The sequence below is a fragment of the Thalassophryne amazonica genome, chromosome 18 (genome assembly GCF_902500255.1).
Source record: "Thalassophryne amazonica chromosome 18, fThaAma1.1, whole genome shotgun sequence".
NCBI classification, from domain to species: domain Eukaryota; kingdom Metazoa; phylum Chordata; class Actinopteri; order Batrachoidiformes; family Batrachoididae; genus Thalassophryne; species Thalassophryne amazonica.
This window is the reverse complement of record NC_047120.1, coordinates 42,862,735-42,885,433: the sequence shown is the minus strand read 5'-3', so window position 1 is coordinate 42,885,433 and position 22,699 is coordinate 42,862,735. Positions and strand designations below refer to the sequence as shown.

General features: G+C 39.1%; 1 protein-coding gene across 1 annotated transcript in view; it reads left to right on the top strand.

Annotated features, from left to right (window-relative positions):
- The window catches only part of osbpl7 (oxysterol binding protein-like 7), a 31,966-nt gene extending 13,259 nt beyond the window's left edge, over positions 1-18,707 (top strand). The window contains exons 8-22 of the mRNA XM_034194100.1: positions 914-1,032; positions 1,106-1,195; positions 2,396-2,546; positions 2,659-2,753; positions 2,856-3,018; positions 3,592-3,738; positions 3,821-3,957; positions 5,943-6,080; positions 12,394-12,457; positions 12,748-12,826; positions 13,939-14,083; positions 14,187-14,337; positions 15,158-15,284; positions 15,414-15,536; positions 18,145-18,707. Coding sequence (XP_034049991.1) covers positions 914-1,032; positions 1,106-1,195; positions 2,396-2,546; positions 2,659-2,753; positions 2,856-3,018; positions 3,592-3,738; positions 3,821-3,957; positions 5,943-6,080; positions 12,394-12,457; positions 12,748-12,826; positions 13,939-14,083; positions 14,187-14,337; positions 15,158-15,284; positions 15,414-15,536; positions 18,145-18,253 — 1,838 coding nt within the window. The 3' untranslated portion in view covers positions 18,254-18,707. The remainder of the gene's footprint in view (positions 1-913; positions 1,033-1,105; positions 1,196-2,395; positions 2,547-2,658; positions 2,754-2,855; positions 3,019-3,591; positions 3,739-3,820; positions 3,958-5,942; positions 6,081-12,393; positions 12,458-12,747; positions 12,827-13,938; positions 14,084-14,186; positions 14,338-15,157; positions 15,285-15,413; positions 15,537-18,144) is intronic.
- Positions 18,708-22,699: the final 3,992 nt, after the last annotated feature.

The following is a 22,699-nucleotide window of genomic DNA, read 5'->3' as shown; positions in this document are numbered from 1 at the left end:
TACAGATGTCACTTCACTTAATATACAGATGATTAGCACCCCCCTGCTGGAATGGCATATGAGTCCAGAATGTAATTATCATGGTCTATTGTTCAGTGTTGTTAGCTGATATCCGTAGTTTCTCCAAAGATATTAGCCCTATCAACTTTCTTTTTTGGCAGCGTTCATCATTGACCAAAAAACATAAGCATACCAAACGACAAATGTCAACTCTCTGCAGTTATGCATGCATATACGTACACAGTCGCCACTTCAATATATTTGGCGAGCTGTACGGAAGGACGAAAATTGAGCCAGAGCCTTTTGTCTTTTCTGCATTCTGCCCCAAGCAGGTGCCTTTATTTTTACACACCCACAAAGGAGAAACAGTGCTGGAAGACATTAAACACACCTGACTTCCCACTCATGGTAACTGCAATATGACACTTAACTAAACAGACTAAACCAGTTGAACTACAAAAACGAAATAAATCAATAACAATAGCAACACCGTTAAACTAACATGAACCACAATAACACCATTTAAAATCCCAAAATCCCTAGCTCCCATGGTGCATTGCAGCACAACATCCATTGTTCACTGTTGTGAGCTAATATTCCTAATTTCTCCCAAAATATTAGTCCCATCAGGTTTCCATTTTCACAACGTTCATCCATGACCAAAAATACGTACATAAGCATATCAAATGGCAAATGTCAACTCTCCCTAGTTTCTCTGTGATCGAAGCCATATGCACACACATATGCACACAGAGGTCATTTGGCTATAATAATAAATTACATACCAAATGTGTGTTCTTTCACTGATACATCTCTTAAAAACATAAACTTTGATTTTTCTCTTCCAAATGTAATCTGGAATTTGTGAAATAATGCTCTTCAACTTAATGAACATTTTTTTTTTCCCTACCAGAGCTGAACCGGTGCCATTTAGACCTTTCTGAACTAAACTGCTTAATTAAAAGGTTGCATTCGCTGGAGGCGGGGCAGACATTCACTAACGGAGACCTGCAGCACATCATCAGCATTCGGGTAGTTTTATAATTTGTAGTTCTTTCTCTCTGTGTGATATCAGGTGAAAATAAAATTATGCTTTTCTGCACAGAATGTTTCACTTGAGCAGCCAAAAAAGCCAAAGTCGGGGAAAATGTGGGGCCACTCTCGCACGCTATCCAGAGTCGAGGCCTTGGGAATGGTAAGAATGATCTGTACCCTGTTAGCACACAGCCTGGATTATGAATAATAATAATTCAATTGCTGTATAGCTGATAAATTAGATTTGAGTATTGGGCATTGTCACACTATCCTACTGAGCTACCTCATTTTGGACAACCTAATGTCAATCTGGGTTTGATTCTTGGTCATGCTGCCTGTCTGTGCCCTAGACTTTCATCCACTTCACACTACGGAATCGAATGAGCATTGGTACCAATGGGCTTCACGACCAGTATAGAACTTAAACATGAACCTTGGATGCAAAATTAACATATTTAAAGGGGTCAAATTTTCATCATTTTAGCTAAATAATATGGATTATGAGGTGTTTAAATATTTACAAAAATAAAAGATAAGATAATCCTTTTTTAGTCCCACAACTGAGAAATTTACGATGCTACAGCAGCAAAGGGACAGTCACAGAACAATTGGGCAAAGTTGCTAAAAGTAATTGCTAAATTAATGTAAAAGAAAAAATGTAAATATTGTTTATGATTGATTGATTGATAGATAGAGGTGCTTTAATGAACATCTACAAGTGTGTGTGTGTGTGTGTGTGTGTGTGTATATGTATATATATATATATAGATGTGTGTATATAGATATAGATAGATAGATATAGATATAGACACAGACACGTATATACACACACACACACACACACACACACACACACACACACACACACACACACACACACACACACACACACACACACACACATAAATTTGCACTGGGATACCAATTAAACAACTGCAAATTATAAAGAAGACAATACTCATACAGCCAAGGGTATTTTAGCATTGTGTTATATTTTTTAATTTCTTAAATCGGTACTGTGGAGGCATTTTTATGTAGTTATTTTGATATGGGATTTGTTTAAAAAAGAAATAAAGGAATTTTATCATTCATAATTTGTCTGGACCCCAAAATGTAAAAAAAAAAAATCAATAAAATCATGAGAAAATCGTACTGTGAACTCAGAACCGTATATTGAATCGTGAGTTGAGCGAAACATTACATTCCTATCTTAAACCTGACTTCACCAAGTGGGAGGATTGTAATTCATACTGCGGGATCGTAGTACCAGTCACTTATTTTTTTATTTTTTTTTTTACCTTTTATGACAGCTAAACATATCAAACATCATAAACTTTGATCTCTTCCTGTCACTTCATAGTTTTCTTCCAACCACTTGAGCAGCTCGCCTCCCCTCGGTGCATCAGTCCAATCTATTCCTGACTACGTTTACTCCCAGCTGTCCCCTCCTACGGTCTCATCATCTGAGGACAAGAAACTGCAGCAGGATATTTGCACCACATCCCTACGAGGTCAGTGAAATGGACACATGCCTTTAAACACATGGACAAATTATTCATATGTGATCAGAGATGAGTATACAGTATGTTACCTAAATTTTGACATGTTCTCATTCCCCAATAGTGCTTGCGTCCCTGAAATTAGTGCATGAGAAACTGTCCCAGGAGCATCAGAAACTGCAGGAGGTTTGGGGCCACCATGCTAACACAATGACTGAGGTGAGGTTGAAGCTGTGGCAATTGTTGGTGCTCAGCACCGCTGTTTGTCCTCATGTCTGATGCATGGTGTCTCTCTTCTTCTCTGCCTTCCTCCGTCTTTAGTCAGTGAGACCTTTGCCCCAAGGGCCTCCGTCAGTAACGGATTCGGATGCGGAGTATTTTGATGCCAGTGACGACATCCTGTGCGGCAGTTCTTCTGAGATGTCTGAGGAATCAGGGCTCAGTGATGGAAGCACCAGCAACTCTGAGCCAGACGAAGGTCACGGTAGGATTAGAAAAACTAAACAAAACCCCAATCTGTTAATTAATTATGTCTGCAATTTTTTCCAAATTCAATTTCAACTTGATTATACCGTGCCAAGTCATAACACGTCAAAGCACTACACACAAGTGAGGTCTAAGGCCTTTTATCCTCCTTATAAACCAGCACATTGGCAACAGTAGTAACAGCAGTAAGGGGAAAAACTCTCCCAACATTTTTGTTTACAGCAAGAAAATTTTGATCATCAATTCACTATGTAAAAAAAAATGTGGATTCTGCTTCTATAATGTGGGAGTGACAATTTTTCCCAGTGTTACTGTATATACAGGAATGTGTAAAAAAAATTTTAAAGCAAGATAAACAAAATTTCACAAAGCAAAGATTCAGCAAAGAAACAGAGAAAAAAAATTAAGTATCCAATAATTTGTGAAAATTGAGTGACAAAACATTAAAAATATTTTTTTTCTTTATAAAGGTTCTTTACACAGTTCAGCTTTAAGAAGCTTCATAAAAGGATATAAATGAATCTTGCTTCTGAATATGAGTCATCTAAATTTTTTTTCACTGATATTTCAGTGTCAGCCATCCGCAAGTACCGCGCTAGTGTATCGCACAGTCCTAACAGTGCTGTCTCCAAGAGCAGAGGATATCGAACAACTCTACCAGCTCACTGTCCAGACAACAGTCATGTGGGCCTTGTGGCTATCCTCTACAATAACATTGGCAAGTTCTTACCAGCAAAGAAATTTAGTTGAAGTCACAGCACCAGGCCCATTGGTGTCACAATTGTATTTTTGTTCCACAGGTAAAGATTTGGCTCGCGTCTCCATGCCCGCTGTGCTCAATGAACCTATTAACCTTCTGCAGAGGCTGTGTGAGGAGCTGGAGTACAGCAACCTGTTGGACACTGCTAACAACACTCCAGACCCATACCAGAGGATGGTAAGGCTGTCCAAGTAAGATAAGTGTGAAAGACAGTAGTCTCACACTGGTGGCCTGAGGGCCGAATGCGGCACACAAGTTGGAAGATTATGGTCCATAACATGGCTGACTTACTGTTAAATATGATGTCCATAATTTTGAATACAATTTAAGGCCTCGGTCACATGGCACAATATGATAGCTGAATGACAGAAAAAAGTCACAAATCGTCAAGAAAAAGTGGATGAATGAGCCTGCACTTCTCCCATCACCGAAAAGCCTGCAAGTCCAGAGCGCATAAAAGAATGAAACAAAACTGAAACGAACAAAAGAAAAACGAAGCGAACTGTGACCTTGACGCTTTAAACAAAATCAAAACGAAACATTCATGATGATGTGACTTGACAGCAGGTATCAGAACGAGCGCCAGCCTGTGATCATTTCTGCAGCCAGCCTGTGATCATTTCTGCAGCTAGTCTCTGCTCTCCATAGCACCTGCAGCTGTGAGATCTGGTTGTCTTGACAACAGGTTTGTCTTTATCTCACCCATATTGGCCTCTCTTCATTGGCTTCCTGTTAATTCTAGAATAGAATTTAAAATTCTTCTTCTTACTTATAAGGTTTTGAATAATCAGGTCCCATCTTATCTTAGGGACCTCGTAGTACCATATCACCCCAATAGAGCGCTTCGCTCTCAGACTGCAGGCTTACTTGTAGTTCCTAGGGTTTGTAAGAGTAGAATGGGAGGCAGAGCCTTCAGCTTTCAGGCTCCTCTCCTGTGGAACCAGCTCCCAATTCAGATCAGGGAGACAGACACCCTCTCTACTTTTAAGATTAGGCTTAAAACTTTCCTTTTTGCTAAAGCTTATAGTTAGGGCTGGATCAGGTGACCCTGAACCATCCCTTAGTTATGCTGCTATAGACGTAGACTGCTGGGGGGTTCCCATGATGCACTGTTTCTTTCTCTTTTTGCTCTGTATGCACCACTCTGCATTTAATCATTAGTGATTGATCTCTGCTCCCCTCCACAGCATGTCTTTTTCCTGGTTCTCTCCCTCAGCCCCAACCAGTCCCAGCAGAAGACTGCCCCTCCCTGAGCCTGGTTCTGCTGGAGGTTTCTTCCTGTTAAAAGGGAGTTTTTCCTTCCCACTGTAGCCAAGTGCTTGCTCACAGGGGGTCGTTTTGACCGTTGGGGTTTTACATAATTATTGTATGGCCTTGCCTTACAATATAAAGCGCCTTGGAGCAACTGTTTGTTGTGATTTGGCGCTATATAAAAAAATTGATTGATTGATTGATTGATTTACTACAACGTGTGTGCGCACACACACATTCTAGCCAGAGACGGCTGCAACTTGCGTAAATAGTTTAAATAGTTGATAAAACGTTCTTGCCGCTATTGTTTCTGTATCAAAACATTGCTTTTTGTCCCACACATGGAGGAGTCACGTTCAGCTCATCTGAGCTTTAGTTATTGATCCGTTCAGATATCATCAACATTTGTGCAAGACGTCGGACTTGGGAGACTGGAGAAAGTTGGACGACACTCAAAAGGAGGGTACGGGAACTTCGCAAACAATGAGGAACCGTCAACACAGAAAGCAAAATGCAATACGGATGAACTGAGGTTGTCGTCGGGATTCGTTCACATTTTTCAACAATTTGAAAATTCTGATGAAGCACCAGCTACAGGAACGCAGCTGGACGATGGTTAAACAATGTCTCCAAAAGTAACGTAAGTCCAAATTTCTTGTTTCGTTTTTGACTTCGGTGCCCTTCGTTAGTGCCATGTGACCGGGGCTTAGGAAACTGCTGTGCTTTTTCCAGTCAGAGGATTTTCTTTGCTTTTTCCAGTCATGGGATTTTCTTTATTGCTCACAAGCAAGCACGACGTACCGTATATAATTCAGAATGAAACAGTCTTCTTAAGGCAGTGGAATACCTGGTTAAAGTCTTGTGTCTCTACACATCTATTAAAGTGAACATTTTCTGTTTTTCTCTTGCAGGTGTATATCGCTGCGTTTGCTATTTCTGGCTACTCAACCGCGACCTTCCGAAGTCGCTATAAACCCTTTAATCCAGTACTGGGTGAGACCTACGAGTGCATAAGGGAGGATAGGGGCTTCCACTTCATCAGTGAGCAGGTATTCAATAAAAAACATGACTGCACCTCTCAACACCATGAGATCCAGGCAGGTATAAATATGATACTCAGGTAAAAGCTCAAAGAAACATAACATAATTAGGGCCTTCTAAAGATACACACTCTTTGGGCTCTTTGAACCAATGTGAGAGTTTGGTATTTTTATTTATTTATAATGTTCACAAAATTTTATTTGTTTTTTTGGTTTTCATATACCTGTGAAATACATAAAATGCTGAATTGATAAAAACACAGAGATTATACATTTTTTTTCTGGAATTTCTGGATGTGAAGCATAGCAGTATTTATACCTGACATGGTACATTTGAATACTGACAGCATTTATTAGTTAGAATTAGCCACATATTGTATATATACACGAAGGATACAATGTTTTTGCAACTGCATAGTCCTGTATCATATTCTGATGAAATTTTGCTAGACAACAATGAAAATCAATGTTTCTTTTGTATTTTTGATGAAAAACGTTCACCCATGACTAACTTCGAAATCTTTATACGCTGTTGCATTTGGGTGGATTTCAAAAAACTAGAACCCTGCTTGAATAATAAACAAAAAAGGGAAAAAAGCATGATGACTCAGCAATACAATCTAAGCATCACCACAAGTCCTACAAATGTTGAGAATTTACTGAAAGCCAAGAGTGCTGTGCAACATATAGAAGCCCATATTCAAACAGGTGTTGCATAGGAGTACAAACATGGCTTCATGGGTGTACTTTCTTAAGGATAGCTCAAAAATTAGTTCACCTGAGTTACCTATTAATGAGACCTCATCTATATATGATACAGGAAAGTGTTTCAGAGGAAATGATTAAAAAGTTGTATCCCTAATATTATTGGACAACTTTTGTGACATCATCCATACGTTTTCTGTAGGACGGGTTTGAAGGTGAAATGAGATGACTGTAGATGTTGCCATCTTGGCAGTGCCTGACTCCGCCTACTCAGGCAGGACCAATGAAAATGAAACACATTCACCTATCTTGGAGTTACCAAGCTAGCTAATGCATACGCAACCCTGAATTGGGTATATGACTAAAACATATATTTTGCAGACTGGGCAGTGGTTTCCATTCTGGGTTTTCATGTATCCCATAATCCCTTGCACGCCAGAGAGTCGCTGCAGTCAAACAACATAGAGAATCCACATGATGACAATTGTAAATGAATATTATACTACAAAAATGTAATTTTTTTATTCTTTTCATCACGTTAATAAGAGACTGCTGCATGATACCCTGAAAACTTGCTAAAACAATTATAATAAATAATCTGTGTCTGATACATTTAATCTGCGTGGAATTTAATAAACGCAAACTGAATTTCAGACGTATTATATACGAATGTCTATTAGATAATAAACCGACCCTTTTTTTTTTTAACTATATGGATTTGAATGACGTGCGATTACACCAATCATGCTTGAACCCTCGTGCGCATGCGTGAGTTTTTTCACGCGCGTCGGTGACGTCATTTCCCTGTGGGCAGGCCTTGAGTGAGATGTGGTCCCGCCCTCTCGGCTGAATTCCTTTGTTTCACACGCTGCTTGAGATGGCGCGCGTTGCTTTATCAAAATTTTTTCTGGACCTGTGAAGAATATCCGAGTGGACACTATTTGAGAAATTAAGCTGGTTTTCGGTGAAAAGTTTAACGGCTGTTGAGAGATTATGGGGTGTTTCTGTCGGTGTAAAGACTTCCCACGGAGCGGGATGTCGTGCAGCGCTTCCAGGTGCCGTCGTCGGCCTGTTTCGACCTGAAAACATCCTAATTTAAGGCTTAATTCACCCAGGACGTCGTGAGAGAACAGAGAGATCAGAAGAGGCCGGTATGAGGACTTTATGCGGACATTCCACTGTTTAGGGACCTTTTTTAATGAAAGACATGGGCGCAAATTTGCCGAGTCGTTTCCGTGACGACTCGGCAAATTTGTGCGCCGCGACAGGAAAAACACCTCCGTGTTGAAAACCATTTGTAAAATTCAGGCGGCTTTTGATGGCTTTCAACAAGTGACTAACTGAGAAATTGTTTAACAGCTTGGGCATGTTCCAACTTGCCCGTTAAGGTTTCCAACGGAGGTGTTTTTCCTGTCGCGACCCCCTGCGGTCGGGTCCGGCCCGACATGCGACTCTGCCCGCATGTTCTTTCTTTACAAAATGTCCGTTAACAATGGAATGTCCGAATAAACTCCTCATGCCGACTTCTTCTGAAAGTTCTCTGTTCTCTGACGACTTCCTGGGTCAACAAAGCCTGAAATGTGGAAGTTTTCAACTTGAAATGGCGAGACGCTGCCGCCTCGAAGCGCAGATCGCCGTCAGGCACCGTGAGCCGTCCTTACGGCGACACTACCAGACCAAAATCTCTCATCAGCCGTTAAAATTTTTACCGAAAACCATCTGAATTTATCGAATGGTGTCCACTCAGTTGTGCCTTACAGTTTTGAAAAAAGTTTGATCAAACAAAGCAGCAGCCTCTGAGCCATTCCTAAACAATGAAAAAATTGACGAGAGGGTGGGCGACTCCTCACTCAAAGACTGCCCACAGGCGAATGACGTAACCGACAGGCGTGAAAAAACTCTTGCATGCCCACGAGGGTTCAAGCATGTCTGATGTAATCACACGTGATTCAAATCCATATGGTTTTTGAAAAAAATAATAAGGTCGGATACTTTTCTAATAGACCTCGTATATTAGTCTGGAACAAAGAGGACAAACAGTGTTGTAAAGAACAATAATCAAGACGTTAAAGAGCAAACTTCACTTTCCCCCAGAACGACATGATCAGGAAGCGAGTGTATCTCACAGCAGCTCCCATTGAAAATAACAGAGAGAAAGCCTGTGATTATCGCATGTTTACATAAAACAAATGCAATAACAACGTCTAGAAACCCAGAGAATATATTCACGAGAGTTTTAGGCACAATATAAAAATAGTTTTATGTTGCAATGTTAATGGTGTTGTCCGTGTGCAGTGGTTAAAGTGTAGCGTGATCAGAGCGTCTCAATGCAGATCTCAGTGTTACTGAGACCTCGCAGCGCGGCAACCACCTCTCCGAGGTTTTACGGGATTTGAAACCTGAAAAAAGGGCGAATAACAGGTGACTTGTGTATGTGTATTAAAATCTATGACTGACATATTGACTCATTAACTCTGGCATCATCAATGTTGCTAACATCACCAAGCTACTGTTACCTGCTAATTAATGCTAATGGTGCTAACATGCAAATTAGATAATGTGTAAATTCCACTGAACACATGTACTTGAGCACAGACGCCATAGATGGCTCATTAGTACAATTAACTGCATATTATCTTAGATATTTGTTATTGACTTGGTCACAGCCACATTACTGCCAGTTTACTTCCGCGCTGGGTCTGTCGCTGGTGTGAAACTCCGCGGCTATCGGCGTGTTTTACCATAGAGATACATTGTGTATGTGGGAGTGGTATTATTTGCTCTTGAATTCCAGATTTAAGTAATTATTTGTTTGAATTTCATTATATTTATGCTGTTGGGACCTTAGTGTGGCCTTCAACTATTCAGAGGGTTTGGATAATATCACCCGGGAGCGATATAAAACCAAATTAGCAGCAGCAGGACTGGCATGTCGTTTGTACCAACACGAAGCTGGACGATGGAAAAATGATCCCACACAATGGCCAGATGTTCAATATCCTGATATTTATTCCGACCTCATAGACACACCAGGTATTTTTGTATTTTATAATATTTAAGTCACATATGCATTGTGAATTGCTGGTCTGCTCCAGGAGGGGCCAAGCTGCTGATTATTTTCCCCAAAGTAACGCATGATCGATGTGACACATAATCCTCTTGATGTGTCATGATGGATTTTAATTTTCTTGCTCGCTTTGTTGGTACAACCCACTGCCTCACATTGCTGAGGCATTAAAAAATCAATCAACTTCAATCAACTTTTTTTTTATATAGCGCCAAATCACAACAAACAGTTGCCCCAAGGCGCTTTATATTGTAAGGCAAGGCCATACAATAATTATGAAAAACCCCAACGGTCAAAACGACCCCCTGTGAGCAAGCACTTGGCAACAGTGGGAAGGAAAAACTCCCTCTTAACAGGAACAAACCTCCAGCAGAACCAGGCTCAGGGAGGGGCAGTCTTCTGCTGAGACTGGTTGGGGCTGAGGGAAAGAACCAGGAAAAAGACATGCTGTGGAGGGGGGCAGAGATCGATCACTAATGATTAAATGCGGAGTGATGCATACAGAGCAAAAAGAGAAAGAAACAGTGCATCATGGGAACCCCCCCACAGTCTACGTCTAAAGCAGCATAACCAAGGGATAGTCCAGGGTCACCCGATCCAGCCCTAACTATAAGCCTTAGCGAAAAGGAAAGTTTTAAGCCTAATCTTAAAAGTAGAGAGGGTATCTGTCTCCCTGATCTGAATTGGGAGCTGGTTCCACAGGAGAGGAGCCTGAAAGCTGAAGGCTCTGCCTCCCATTCTACTCTTACAAACCCTAGGAACTACAAGTAAGCCTGCAGTCTGAGAGCGAAGCGCTCTGTTAGGGTGATATGGTACTACGAGGTCCCTAAGATAAGATGGGACCTGATTATTCAAAACCTTATAAGTAAGAAGAAGAATTTTAAATTCTATTCTAGAATTAACAGGAAGCCAATGAAGAGAGGCCAACACGGGTGAGATATGCTCTCTCCTGCTAGTCCCCGTCAGTACTCTAGCTGCAGCATTTTGAATTAACTGAAGGCTTTTTAGGGAACTTTTAGGACAACCTGATAATAAAGAATTACAATAGTCCAGCCTAGAGGAAATAAATGCATGAATTAGTTTTTCAGCATCACTCTGAGACAAGACCTTTCTGATTTTAGAGATATTGCGTAAATGCAAAAAGGCAGTCCTACATATTTGTTTAATATGCGCTTTGAATGACATATCCTGATCAAAAATGACTCCAAGATTTCTCACAGTATTACTAGAGGTCAGGGAAATGCCATCCAGAGTAAAGATCTGGTTAGACACCATGCTTCTAAGATTTGTGGGGCCAAGTACAATAACTTCAGTTTTATCTGAGTTTAAAAGCAGGAAATTAGAGGTCATCCATGTCTTTATGTCTGTAAGACAATCCTGCAGTTTAGCTAATTGGTGTGTGTCCTCTGGCTTCATGGATAGATAAAGCTGGGTATCATCTGCGTAACAATGAAAATTTAAGCAATACCGTCTAATAATACTGCCTAAGGGAAGCATGTATAAAGTGAATAAAATTGGTCCTAGCACAGAACCTTGTGGAACTCCATAATTAACTTTAGTCTGTGAAGAAGATTCCCCATTTACATGAACAAACTGTAATCTATTAGACAAATATGATTCAAACCACCGCAGCGCAGTGCCTTTAATACCTATGACATGCTCTAATCTCTGTAATAAAATTTTATGGTCAACAGTATCAAAAGCAGCACTGAGGTCCAACAGAACAAGCACTATCAAAACAGTGATGAAAATGAAAAAACTCGCATCAACTTCATTGTCCGCTATTGATTGTTTACACCCCAGCCAGTGTTGCTAAGCACGTTGCTAAGAGCTCACAGACAGAGTGCCCGGATGTGCGACCAAGACAATAAAATGCTCTGAAAGGACAAACATGGTCACATCCAGTCTGGTTATGCAAAGATTTACCCATGTACAGTTAGTCACGAAGGGGGAAACTAGCTGTAGAGACCAAAATCACTTCTTGTACCAGGCTGTAAACATTTTTATTTTTGCTGTAAAGTTGGACATTTTAACATGTGATTCTATGGAACTTGATTTGGTTTTGGAGCCAGTTTCAAGTGGGGATTCAATCAACTGCAGATTTTGGCACTTCTGCGCTGGTTTCAGTTGTTTTTCAGCACAGGAGGTTGCCACCGGTTACTAATCTTTATGCATAAGAGCTAATCACTTAGCATTCACATGTACAGCACAGGCTAGCAGTAGCATTTGGATATGCAGTAAAGCCACAGTTAACATGAACAGTTACCTTTATGACAGTAATTGTTGGAGACATGTTTAGTGTCAGCCATGGTTAGTGTGACTACATATGGTAATTTGAACCAAGTATGCGTGACTCTAACCACAGTTAGTGTTTTCTTTAATAGTATAACATATTCAGTGTCAAATGCGCCACATAGGTGCAACAATGTCGGGTATAAATGCTGGTACACTTCATTTCCTGAAATTTTGAATAACTGTGACAACATGTGCTGATGTGGACAAATTTCTGTTATATATTTTAGTCAGTAATCTTCTCTTTTAACTTTCTAGGTGTGTCACCATCCACCCATCTCTGCCTGCCATGCAGACTCTGAGAACTTCTCCTTTTGGCAAGGTAACACTACTATTAACTAAAATGATGCTTAATTTATATTTGCAATTTTTTTTTAACTTTCACTTTTGATGCTCTGTGTGCTTCTTACCCCGTGTGCTGCTATACAATGCTGTTGGAACCTCAATTTCCCTGAGAGAGTCTTCCCAAGGGATTAAAAAAGTTCTATTTAATATAATCTAATTTTGTGTATGTCTTTTATAGTGCTCGTAATCATCTGATTTCTGACCGTATGCAACATGCACTATGTATTGTGTAATATTACCAGCTTATATGTTTGTATGCCCAAACAGATCAGCGCTGGAAAAATAAATTCTGGGGAAAGTCACTGGAGATTCTTCCAACAGGAATGGTGAATGTGACTCTTCCACGGTAATAAAGGATCTAACTTTCATTTCAGACAGTCATGCTCACTCATTTACAAATTTAATGCAGCGTCTCACACGCAAGCCTTTAAAAGTAGTTAAGTTAAATATTAAATGTTAAATGTGCAATCACAAGCTGAATATTTAAAACCTTGTGTTTTCAGGATATTCACATGGGATAAACAAGTAATGACACATTATGGTTTTTAAATTACATTTCAATTGCTTGAACAAAAGTTTAGTAGTTAGCTTTGCTGGAAGCATTCCACTCTGGATATTAAGCATTCTAAAAGTGACTGCTATTCAAAAGGTTAAACGTGCACTTTTGTGATGGGGATCAAAGCTACAATACGCTGTTAAATTTGTTAAAGGGGTCATCTGCTCAGAAAGTTAATATCGGACCCCAGGTGTTCAAAACACCAGATATTGAAATTTGTAGTCAAAATTAAACAAAAAATAGTGACTGATCCCAATATAGCCATGATTTCAGGTATCTAACAATTGTGCCTGTTCCTTAAAGTTTAAATGGAAAGAAGCTGCTACTGACCATACCCGCTCAGCAAAGGGAGGAGGAGCAGCAGAAATGAAAGGACTGAACAGTTTGTCTTTCCGCTGGAGGTTCTATGGGCGTGTGTCACAAAGCTAGCAGAAATTCAGATCTGAAACACACAGAAATTCAGATCTGAATTTCTGTGATGTATGTCTCAGAAGTTTAAAATGAGCTGTTTCAGGTGGAATTTTTACTTATGATAGTTTCTGCACTCACAATCCTGAAATTGTGGAACTTTAAAGATGTTTAACTTGAAGCGCCAACCATATTTAATTGTAAATGATAAATAAAAATAATAATTATGCATATTATGAGCCCTTTAATATGGTATTTTTGCATAGGCTGATTGTGTAAAGAGGCAGGATACTGACTGATGCAAAATTATTTGTTTTTTTATTGTTGTTTTTATGGCCCCTTTAATATGTTATTTTTGCATAGGTTGATTGTGTAAAGATGCAGCGTAATTACCATAGTATAATTACTGAAGCATAATGATTTGTTTTTTATTGTTATTGCACTGCACTTTTTTATTTTATTATAAAAATAGTGACCTGTGTTATTTTATGCAGATATGGAGACCACTATGAGTGGAATAAAGTGGTGACCTGCATCCATAATGTCTTCAGTCAACAACGCTATTTAGAACACTATGGGGAGGTGACCATCCGCAACCTTAAAAGCAACATCTGCATCTGCAAGATCACCTTCATCAAGGTGAACCCCGTGTTGACATTTACCTGTTGTTAGTATGTCCACACTACTGTGCTTGTGTTTGAACTTTGGCATGTTTGAGTTTTGAAGATTTGTTTTTCTGCAGTCTCGTTACTGGGGTTCAGATACAAACAAGAACGAGGTACAGGGAACCGTACTGGATGAAAGCGGGAGCGTCATTCACCGGTTCGGAGGTTTGTGGCATGAAGGCATCTTCTGTGACACGCTGCCCACTCCAAAATGTATCTGGAAGCCAAGTGAGTACCAGCATCTCCAAAAATCTGATTATGACTTATGCTTTTGATGCAGTTTTGGTGTCGGTTGGTTGGTTAGTTAAAGATAGTTCACTGAAATTTAATGGAGAACTTGGCCTTCGGTCAAGTTAGCAATAACATTTTGGTGCAATCCAGATCCAGGAGGTGGAGATTGCTTTCAGTGTTTGATCTGTGAATTTTGATGTTTTATTCAGCAATCCAGATTAGTTCATACAGATGCATAGCATAGTTTATCCTCAGAGCTCAGAGATTAGGATCAAAGATCAACAATCAGGAACAAATATTAAGGTCAAAGCTTGGCAGGAAGGATCAAAGGTCAGTGGTCAGAATCAACGTTCAATGAAATAATCATGTCACGGTCAAAGGTCAGGTGTCAGGAGCAAATGTTTGGATCAGAATCACAGGTCAACAGTCACAAATAAATCAGGATCAGTGGCCAGCAATCAGGATATAAGAGTGTTAAAGACGAATAAGTAACCCTCTCACATTCAAAGAGATAATATAACAATGTGAGCAGCTGTGTAAACTATGACTTGTCACAGGCATGTGCCCTCTGGGTGCCATTCTAGTTTGATGTGCTCACTCTTGAATTATCCCTTGAGATTTCCATGCAGGTTCAGACTGTCATGTGTCAGTCATCCTTTCTACTGTGCGACAAACTGTGTTGATAATTAGCCCGACTGCAGACAAAAATAAGAGTTGAACATGATGAAGCACTCCTGTTGCCAAAAGCACTAAGCTGTGTAAAGACAAGCGTCACTTTGTGCACCTGCTCAGCTTAGAGGCTTCTGTCATTCTGCAGATCCGCAGCCGAAGGATTACCTTCTGTACTATGGCTTCTCATCCTTTGCCATGGAGCTGAACGAGCTCACACCAGGTCTGAAGCCTCTCCTGCCGCCTACAGACACCCGCCTGCGGCCAGACCAAAGGTAAGCAGCGTAGGACCATCACATACCTAAAAAACATGAGGATACTTGTGGAATTACATTCATTCTAGAAAATACTGACCAAAAAAAAGAAAACCCCACTAATGCCACATTTCTATTTTTTTTTTCCAGAATGCTAGAAGAGGGGCAGGTGGATGCTGCTGACAGAATAAAAGATGAAATTGAGGACCGGCAGAGGGATCGTAGAAAAGAACTCACCAAAAAGGGGGAAGAACGTGTTCCACGTTTTTTCAAGTAAACACAAATAAACTTGTTAATCGTGATTATGTTATAGTGAATAGTTTATAACAAAATACCCATGATTTGAATTATGGAGGACCTGGGGGAGTCTGACACCTCTAATTAAGACTTGGACCCTCCCCAAAAAGAAAAAAGAGGTAAAAACAAATATTCCGATATATTTCCCATGTTCATGCCAGGAATAAATTCATAATATGACTTTAGACAACCCTAAAGTGGAACATAATGTTTCTTAAATGTGAGTTGGATGTTTTGCCTTTTACCACCCCCCACAGGCCCCTTAGGTTATTGTAAATATCTAACTAGCTTGTTTAATACACTTTACTTACCTTTAGATGTTCTGAATTGCATTGTATCAGCTATCTATGGACGAATGCTAACATTAGCCAGTTTCACCCTTTTGTGTTACGTTACAGTTGAACTAACCAACTAACTAACTAACATTAAACCACTAAAGTTAACATTTGCCTCACCTAGCATTAACATTAACATTAGCTGGCTAATGTTAATGTTAGGTGAGGCAAATGGGCTATCACATAAAGCATGTGTCACGTTGATGCATCACATTGATGCGTCACGTTGACGCGTCATGTCTGATGCACTGGACTTGCACTTGCGCATCTCTTCATTGTACACATGATGCATCAACACGACGACATGCGCTTTCGGTGATAGCCAGGCATATGTTAGCTTTAGCTCATATTTGCCTCGCTAATCTAACCTAACATTTTGCCTCACCGAGGCAAAATGTTAGCTTTAAGTATAATTGGGGAGGGTCCACTGGTCCGAACTTCACAATTAAATGTAATACTTTCAAATAGCTAACAAACCAGTTTAATTCAATTTGTTCAATTTATAAAAATAAAATCAATCAATCAATCAATCAATTTTTTTATATAGTGCCAAATCACAACAAACAGTTGCCCCAAGGCGCTTTATATTGTAAGGCAAGGCCATACAATAATTATGTAAAACCCCAACGGTCAAAACGACCCCCTGTGAGCAAGCACTTGGCTACAGTGGGAAGGAAAAACTCCCTTTTAACAGGAAGAAACCTCCAGCAGAACCAGGCTCAGGGAGGGGCAGTCTTCTGCTGGGACTGGTTGGGGCTGAGGGAGAGAACCAGGAAAAAGACATGCTGTGGAGGGGAGCAGAGATCGATCACTAATGATTAAATGCAGAGTGGTGCATACAGAGCAAAAAGAGAAAGAAACAGTGCATCATGGGAACCCCCCAGCAGTCTACGTCTATAGCAGCATAACTAAGGGATGGTTCAGGGTCACCTGATCCAGCCCTAACTATAAGCTTTAGCAAAAAGGAAAGTTTTAAGCCTAATCTTAAAAGTAGAGAGGGTGTCTGTCTCCCTGATCTGAATTGGGAGCTGGTTCCACAGGAGAGGAGCCTGAAAGCTGAAGGCTCTGCCTCCCATTCTACTCTTACAAACCCTAGGAACCACAAGTAAGCCTGCAGTCTGAGAGCGAAGCGCTCTATTGGGGTGATATGGTACTACGAGGTCCCTAAGATAAGATGGGACCTGATTATTCAAAACCTTATAAGTAAGAAGAAGAATTTTAAATTCTATTCTAGAATTAACAGGAAGCCAATGAAGAGAGGCCAATATGGGTGAGATATGCTCTCTCCTTCTAGTCCCCGTCAGTACTCTAGCTGCAGCATTTTGAATTAACTGAAGGCTTTTTAGGGAACTTTTAGGACAACCTGATAATAATGAATTACAATAGTCCAGCCTAGAGGAAATAAATGCATGAATTAGTTTTTCAGCATCACTCTGAGACAAGACCTTTCTGATTTTAGAGATATTGCGTAAATGCAAAAAAGCAGTCCTACATATTTGTTTAATATGCGCTTTGAATGACATATCCTGATCAAAAATGACTCCAAGATTTCTCACAGTATTACTAGAGGTCAGGGTAATGCCATCCAGAGTAAGGATCTGGTTAGACACCATGTTTCTAAGATTTGTGGGGCCAAGTACAATAACTTCAGTTTTATCTGAGTTTAAAAATAAAACATATGATTCTGTTGACACACCATTAATCACCTTTAATTGTTGAATTGAAAATCAACAAATAATGATAATTCACCATAATTAAATGTTTGTTTGTTTTTTAAAATTGTCACACTTTTTTAAACATTAGTTACCCTACTTTAGTGCAACATATAGTCTACCATAAATGTAAAAACAGTTCAACATGCTCTCCTTAATACTATAGGACTAGGACTAGTGGATCCAACGACTAGTGGGATGTTCCCGCTATGATTATCCAGTTACAGCTGGGGCATCCTTGCCTAACATTAACTAAATGCTAGGTAAGGATGCTCCAATTGTAGTTGTATAATTCTGACTGTGAATATGTCTGTTGATTTAATATTATCAACTTGATCAGATTATCTGTGAACTTAAAATTTTAGTTGAACATTTAAATAATTGTGGTGATTGAAAGAAAACTGCCTTCTTGGCTGTTAAATTTCTACAAAAGGTTTCCCTCTAGCGATAACTTTTTCTATTTTCAGGTTTTGTCACCATGTTTCTTCATGGGAAAGTACAAGGTCTTTATTGTATCTTTATGTTGCTCTTCTCCAGGAAAGCCAAAGATTGTAGTGGAAGGGACGTGTGGTTGATGAATGGAACCTACTGGAAGCTCCGAGAGAATCCGGGTTTTGAGAATATTGAAAACTTGACTCTGTGGTGATAAAACTGCAACGATGACGGACAGCAACAACATAAAAAAGTGATGATAAATAGAATTAAGGACATGTGGGCACGACACATATGAACCACTCTGGATGGCGTGCAGAGGGGTGATGGTGGTGATTATTGTCAGCTGTCTATCGTGGAAGCATTCCATGACTGGCTCATGGAAACTTCATCTTTTAACACACCGTCACTAGTTATGCTAGCTAGAGTGCATCACTTGCTAAGTAAAGAAACATTTGAAGAATTTTGTCATCAGGATGAATTTTCTGTTGCATTATTTTTTAATGAATTTAGCCATATTTTTGTGTTTTTCGTTCCTTCTTTTTTGAATATTTCAGAAATACTCAGCAGGACTTGAGATTAACAACTGAAATGACTTGAAATTAAAACATGTACGTTTTTGAATTTCATGTTAATTAGAGAACTATTACAATAAAACAGTAAATTCCTGTCTTACAGTTTACTTTGGTGTTGCTGTAGATATATTGTAGCATGGGTGTATGAATGCGTGGTGGTTGAAGTTGGACAAATGCACCTCACATTTTATCGTATGGATTTACCCTCCTCAGCATTACATTTTCACACTGTGCACATAAGATTCTATTCATTTCAATGCAAGACAAAGCTGAAAGCCCCTGATAGCTGATGTACATTGCTATGCTAACCTAAAACTTAGCATATGCTTTCCCTCATTAGTGTTTATAAACACGAACTGTTAAGTGTTAGCTTAACTGTAAGTGTTTGGTGATAACCACTGGGGATGCACTTTGTGACACTAAATAAGCTAACGTAACCGCTAATGTATGACCCCATATTAGTGATAACTGTGTTTAACATTTTCTCAAATACGGCCTGTAAGTGTACCATGTGGTCCAAAGGCAGGAATCTGATTAAAAACCAGAAACATTTGTGTCTGGACCTCTTTGAAAAACAATAATGTATTGGTTTTGAACATATAACATTTACCGGAGGACACCTGGGCGCGTCAGCAACACAGTTCAGTTTAAACTGTAACATCATCAAGCGTACGACTGTGTCACGTACATGTACATACAATATTTATTTTTGAAATAACATTCAAAATGTAAATGCTGCCATTTGGAAAGAAACTCTTCATTTGATGCTTTCAGTTCAACAGCTTGAAAAAGTGGATGTCAAACATCTGTGGTGGATAAGCTTTAATTTCACAAATAATTATAATAATAATAAAAAAAACAGCAACAGTACAATGCACAATTATGCCACATTAAATAACAGTTTTCGGCTCAGAAGTCATCCTGCATTGAAATTTAACAAACCAAATACACAATTTATTTTCATTTTACTGCATTTGTGAACCTTTGGCTATGATGCTCTCAGTGTAACTTTCTCAGCTGTAAATAAAATAATCAAGGCGGTGTGTGTCTCCTTTGAGCTGCACAGTGCACATGAAACACAGACACACAAAAATCACCATACTCACTGTTCGACTTGTCTGGCCTCTCTTACTGATTCAGTCTCTTTGTATTTCCATTTAATAGATTTAAAATCTCTGAAAATACATACTGTATTGGTAAATGGATTAGCTTTTATTGAATTAAATGTAATAGCTAATATATCCACTAGGAGGCGCTCCGGACAGCTGCTTTTTGCAGAGGTACCTTTCAGGCATTTAAGAAATCATGTGATAGAACACATTAACAAATGATTTAAAAAAAAAAAAAAAAATCCCCTAAATTACCAACGAGCTTTCTTATGATTGCACTTAAAAACACGGATTGTTAATTATGCCACTTGCTTAAGCTCAAATTATAACTTTATTACAACAAAACAAAACCCAGCATTAAAATAATTGAAAAATATGGCTGAAATCATTTAAGCACACTTTGCCATTTAACTTATAAATGTTATGGAAAACCATTTTATCCTTAGTTTATCCTATTTAAAAAAATATCAACATCAGTATTTAAGACTATATGTTGTCTCAAGTGCAACAAAAGTGAATTTACATCCCAAATTTTTCTCATTACCATGTTATTGATGGTCTTCCACTTCTGTAACTCCATATTGTACAATTTGTATGAATCAGTTTTATCTCTGTTAAGAGATCACATTAAAAAAAATAAAATAAAAACATAATTGCTACAGAAATCTTTCATTGTTGGACACATTATACAACCACGTGTTGCTTTTATTTGTGTTTTCAAATGCACATATTTGTTTTTGTTGTTACCAGGATTACAAATAAAATAAAATACAATAAATAAAATAAAAAATTTGCAACCTCACCCCACCCATCAGATAATGCATGGAACTCAATTTAGAAAATTCTTAAACCTATTTAATGTTTAAATGTCTTTAAACATACAGTTTTGTGTAGATTTGAATATTGTTGTCAGGTCGGGGCGAATAGGTTAAAGTCAGTTGACTGGGTATTTTATAGGTTTAGATATTTGGATCATGGATGTAAGAATTGGGGTGCAGGGGTGAGAGGGACACCCTTCTTTTTAAAAATGTACAATTTCCTCTCTTCAGTATGGTTTCCCATTGTGTATATGTGGGTTTTTTTGGTGAATTTGTCTGTTATTGAACAGAAAAAAAATCATTATTCGTTAAATCCAGTTATCTTGCAGTTTTTTCGCCGTCAAATATCCACATTGCTAACAAATTCACACCAGATTTTCCCAAAATACTAAGACCTCAATGCAATGCACAAGCTGTGCTTTTATTTTGACATATAACTCAAGCTTACATTAGTGTGGCTGCTATTATTTCACGAAATTAAGTTGAGTCTAACACTACAATAAGTAGCATCAATCCTTTAAAAAAAAGCACAAAATAATCAATATACCTATGTGTAATAATAAACTAGATAGATAGATCAGTTCAACATTGACTCCGCCTCCCCCTGCCCCCCACTGATGAAATTGTTCCTATGCTGATGGTTGTGGTTACGCAAGTATTTGGAGGCAGCAGGCAGCTTTTTTGTTTTGAATCTTGGGGGAGGTGATGTGTCTGGTGGATAAGCGGTGGGTTTCAGACCAGAGTATTCTCAGTTCAAACCCCCATCAGGGCGTAAAATCACTAAGGGCCCTTGGGCATGGTTCTTAATCCCCACGTTCCTCCTGGCGTGCATTGAGTGCTTTTCATGGCAGCCTCCTGACATTGGTGTGAAGGTGGGAATGTGAAGCATCATTGTAAAGCTCTTTGAGCTTCTGATTCAGATGGAAAAGCACTATATAAATGTACATGTCTACACTTGTTTTCTGACTAATCCGATTGCAGTTTCTATACAGTATGGAAAAAAATAGGTTGCCCAAATGTCCATCATCTTATTTTTAGGCTGTTGAATGGTGGTGATTTATATTTTAAATAAACACTACCAAAAGAAAAAAAAAAAAAAAATCCACTTTTTTTTTTGGCCTGGGTAAAAGTCGTGCGTGCTCTGCGCTGAGGCCTCCAGTGTTGTCTGAGGTGATTAGTGCACCTGCTGAGGAGTGAGGAGCAGATCTCTGATCAGCGCAGACTGCGACCTCACTCTTCATTTCTGTCACCAGCCTGAAACGTGCGCCTCTGTCAACCAGTGTCACAGCGTGATGGACCCAAAGACTACAGGGGAAATTCAGAGTGTCCGTCTGTTCACTTCGTGCATCCTGTTTGTCTGATGGCGGCAGTGTCTCGTCTGCTCACCTGCAGACCAACACGTTCTGAATGACCCACTTTTTAACATATTTAATCTGGTCGTGCTGTTTGGGGAAACCTGCAATGTCCTACATTTTAAACAATATGATGAAGTGACATCACAGTTCACAGTGGATCATTGTCAAAAAGAAGCTCGACTCCACACGACACCTGAATACAGCAACGTTATGCTTTTTTTTAATGCAAAGTGCATATAGTTAACACTTTGGTCTTTTTAGAAAGTTTCATAGTTATGCAGTTATTTATTACTGACCTCATTTGCAAGTGATGACAAAGGAGTTCTGACATTGAATGAATCCAGTGCATAGACATAGCCATGGCAGCAACAAAGCTTTTAGAAACATTAACTGTTTCAGAAAGTGATGGATTGTTTCAAAACAATGAAACAACTACTTTAAAAATAGTGGTTGCTTAGAAATTCTGGAAAAAACTAAGCTAAACAGTTGCTTCAGTGGATTTACTGTTTCAAAATGTTTGAAACAGTAAATGAACCAGATGCTTCACAACATTTATTCTTTTTTGATATGTTCAAAACAATCATTCTTTTTCTATGTACTTCTTTTTCCCAGATTCAAATGTAGTCGATGTGTAGAGGCAATACACACTAAAGCTGTACATTTTTGTTATTCAGTGTCTTGCTCAGGGACACCTTGACAGTCTTTTGCAAATGGGAAACGAACTCACAGATCATTTGTAAAGAGGGCGTCTCCCCCACTCATTTGAAACAGGGAATGAAACAATTGAGAAAATCGCTTTTCTT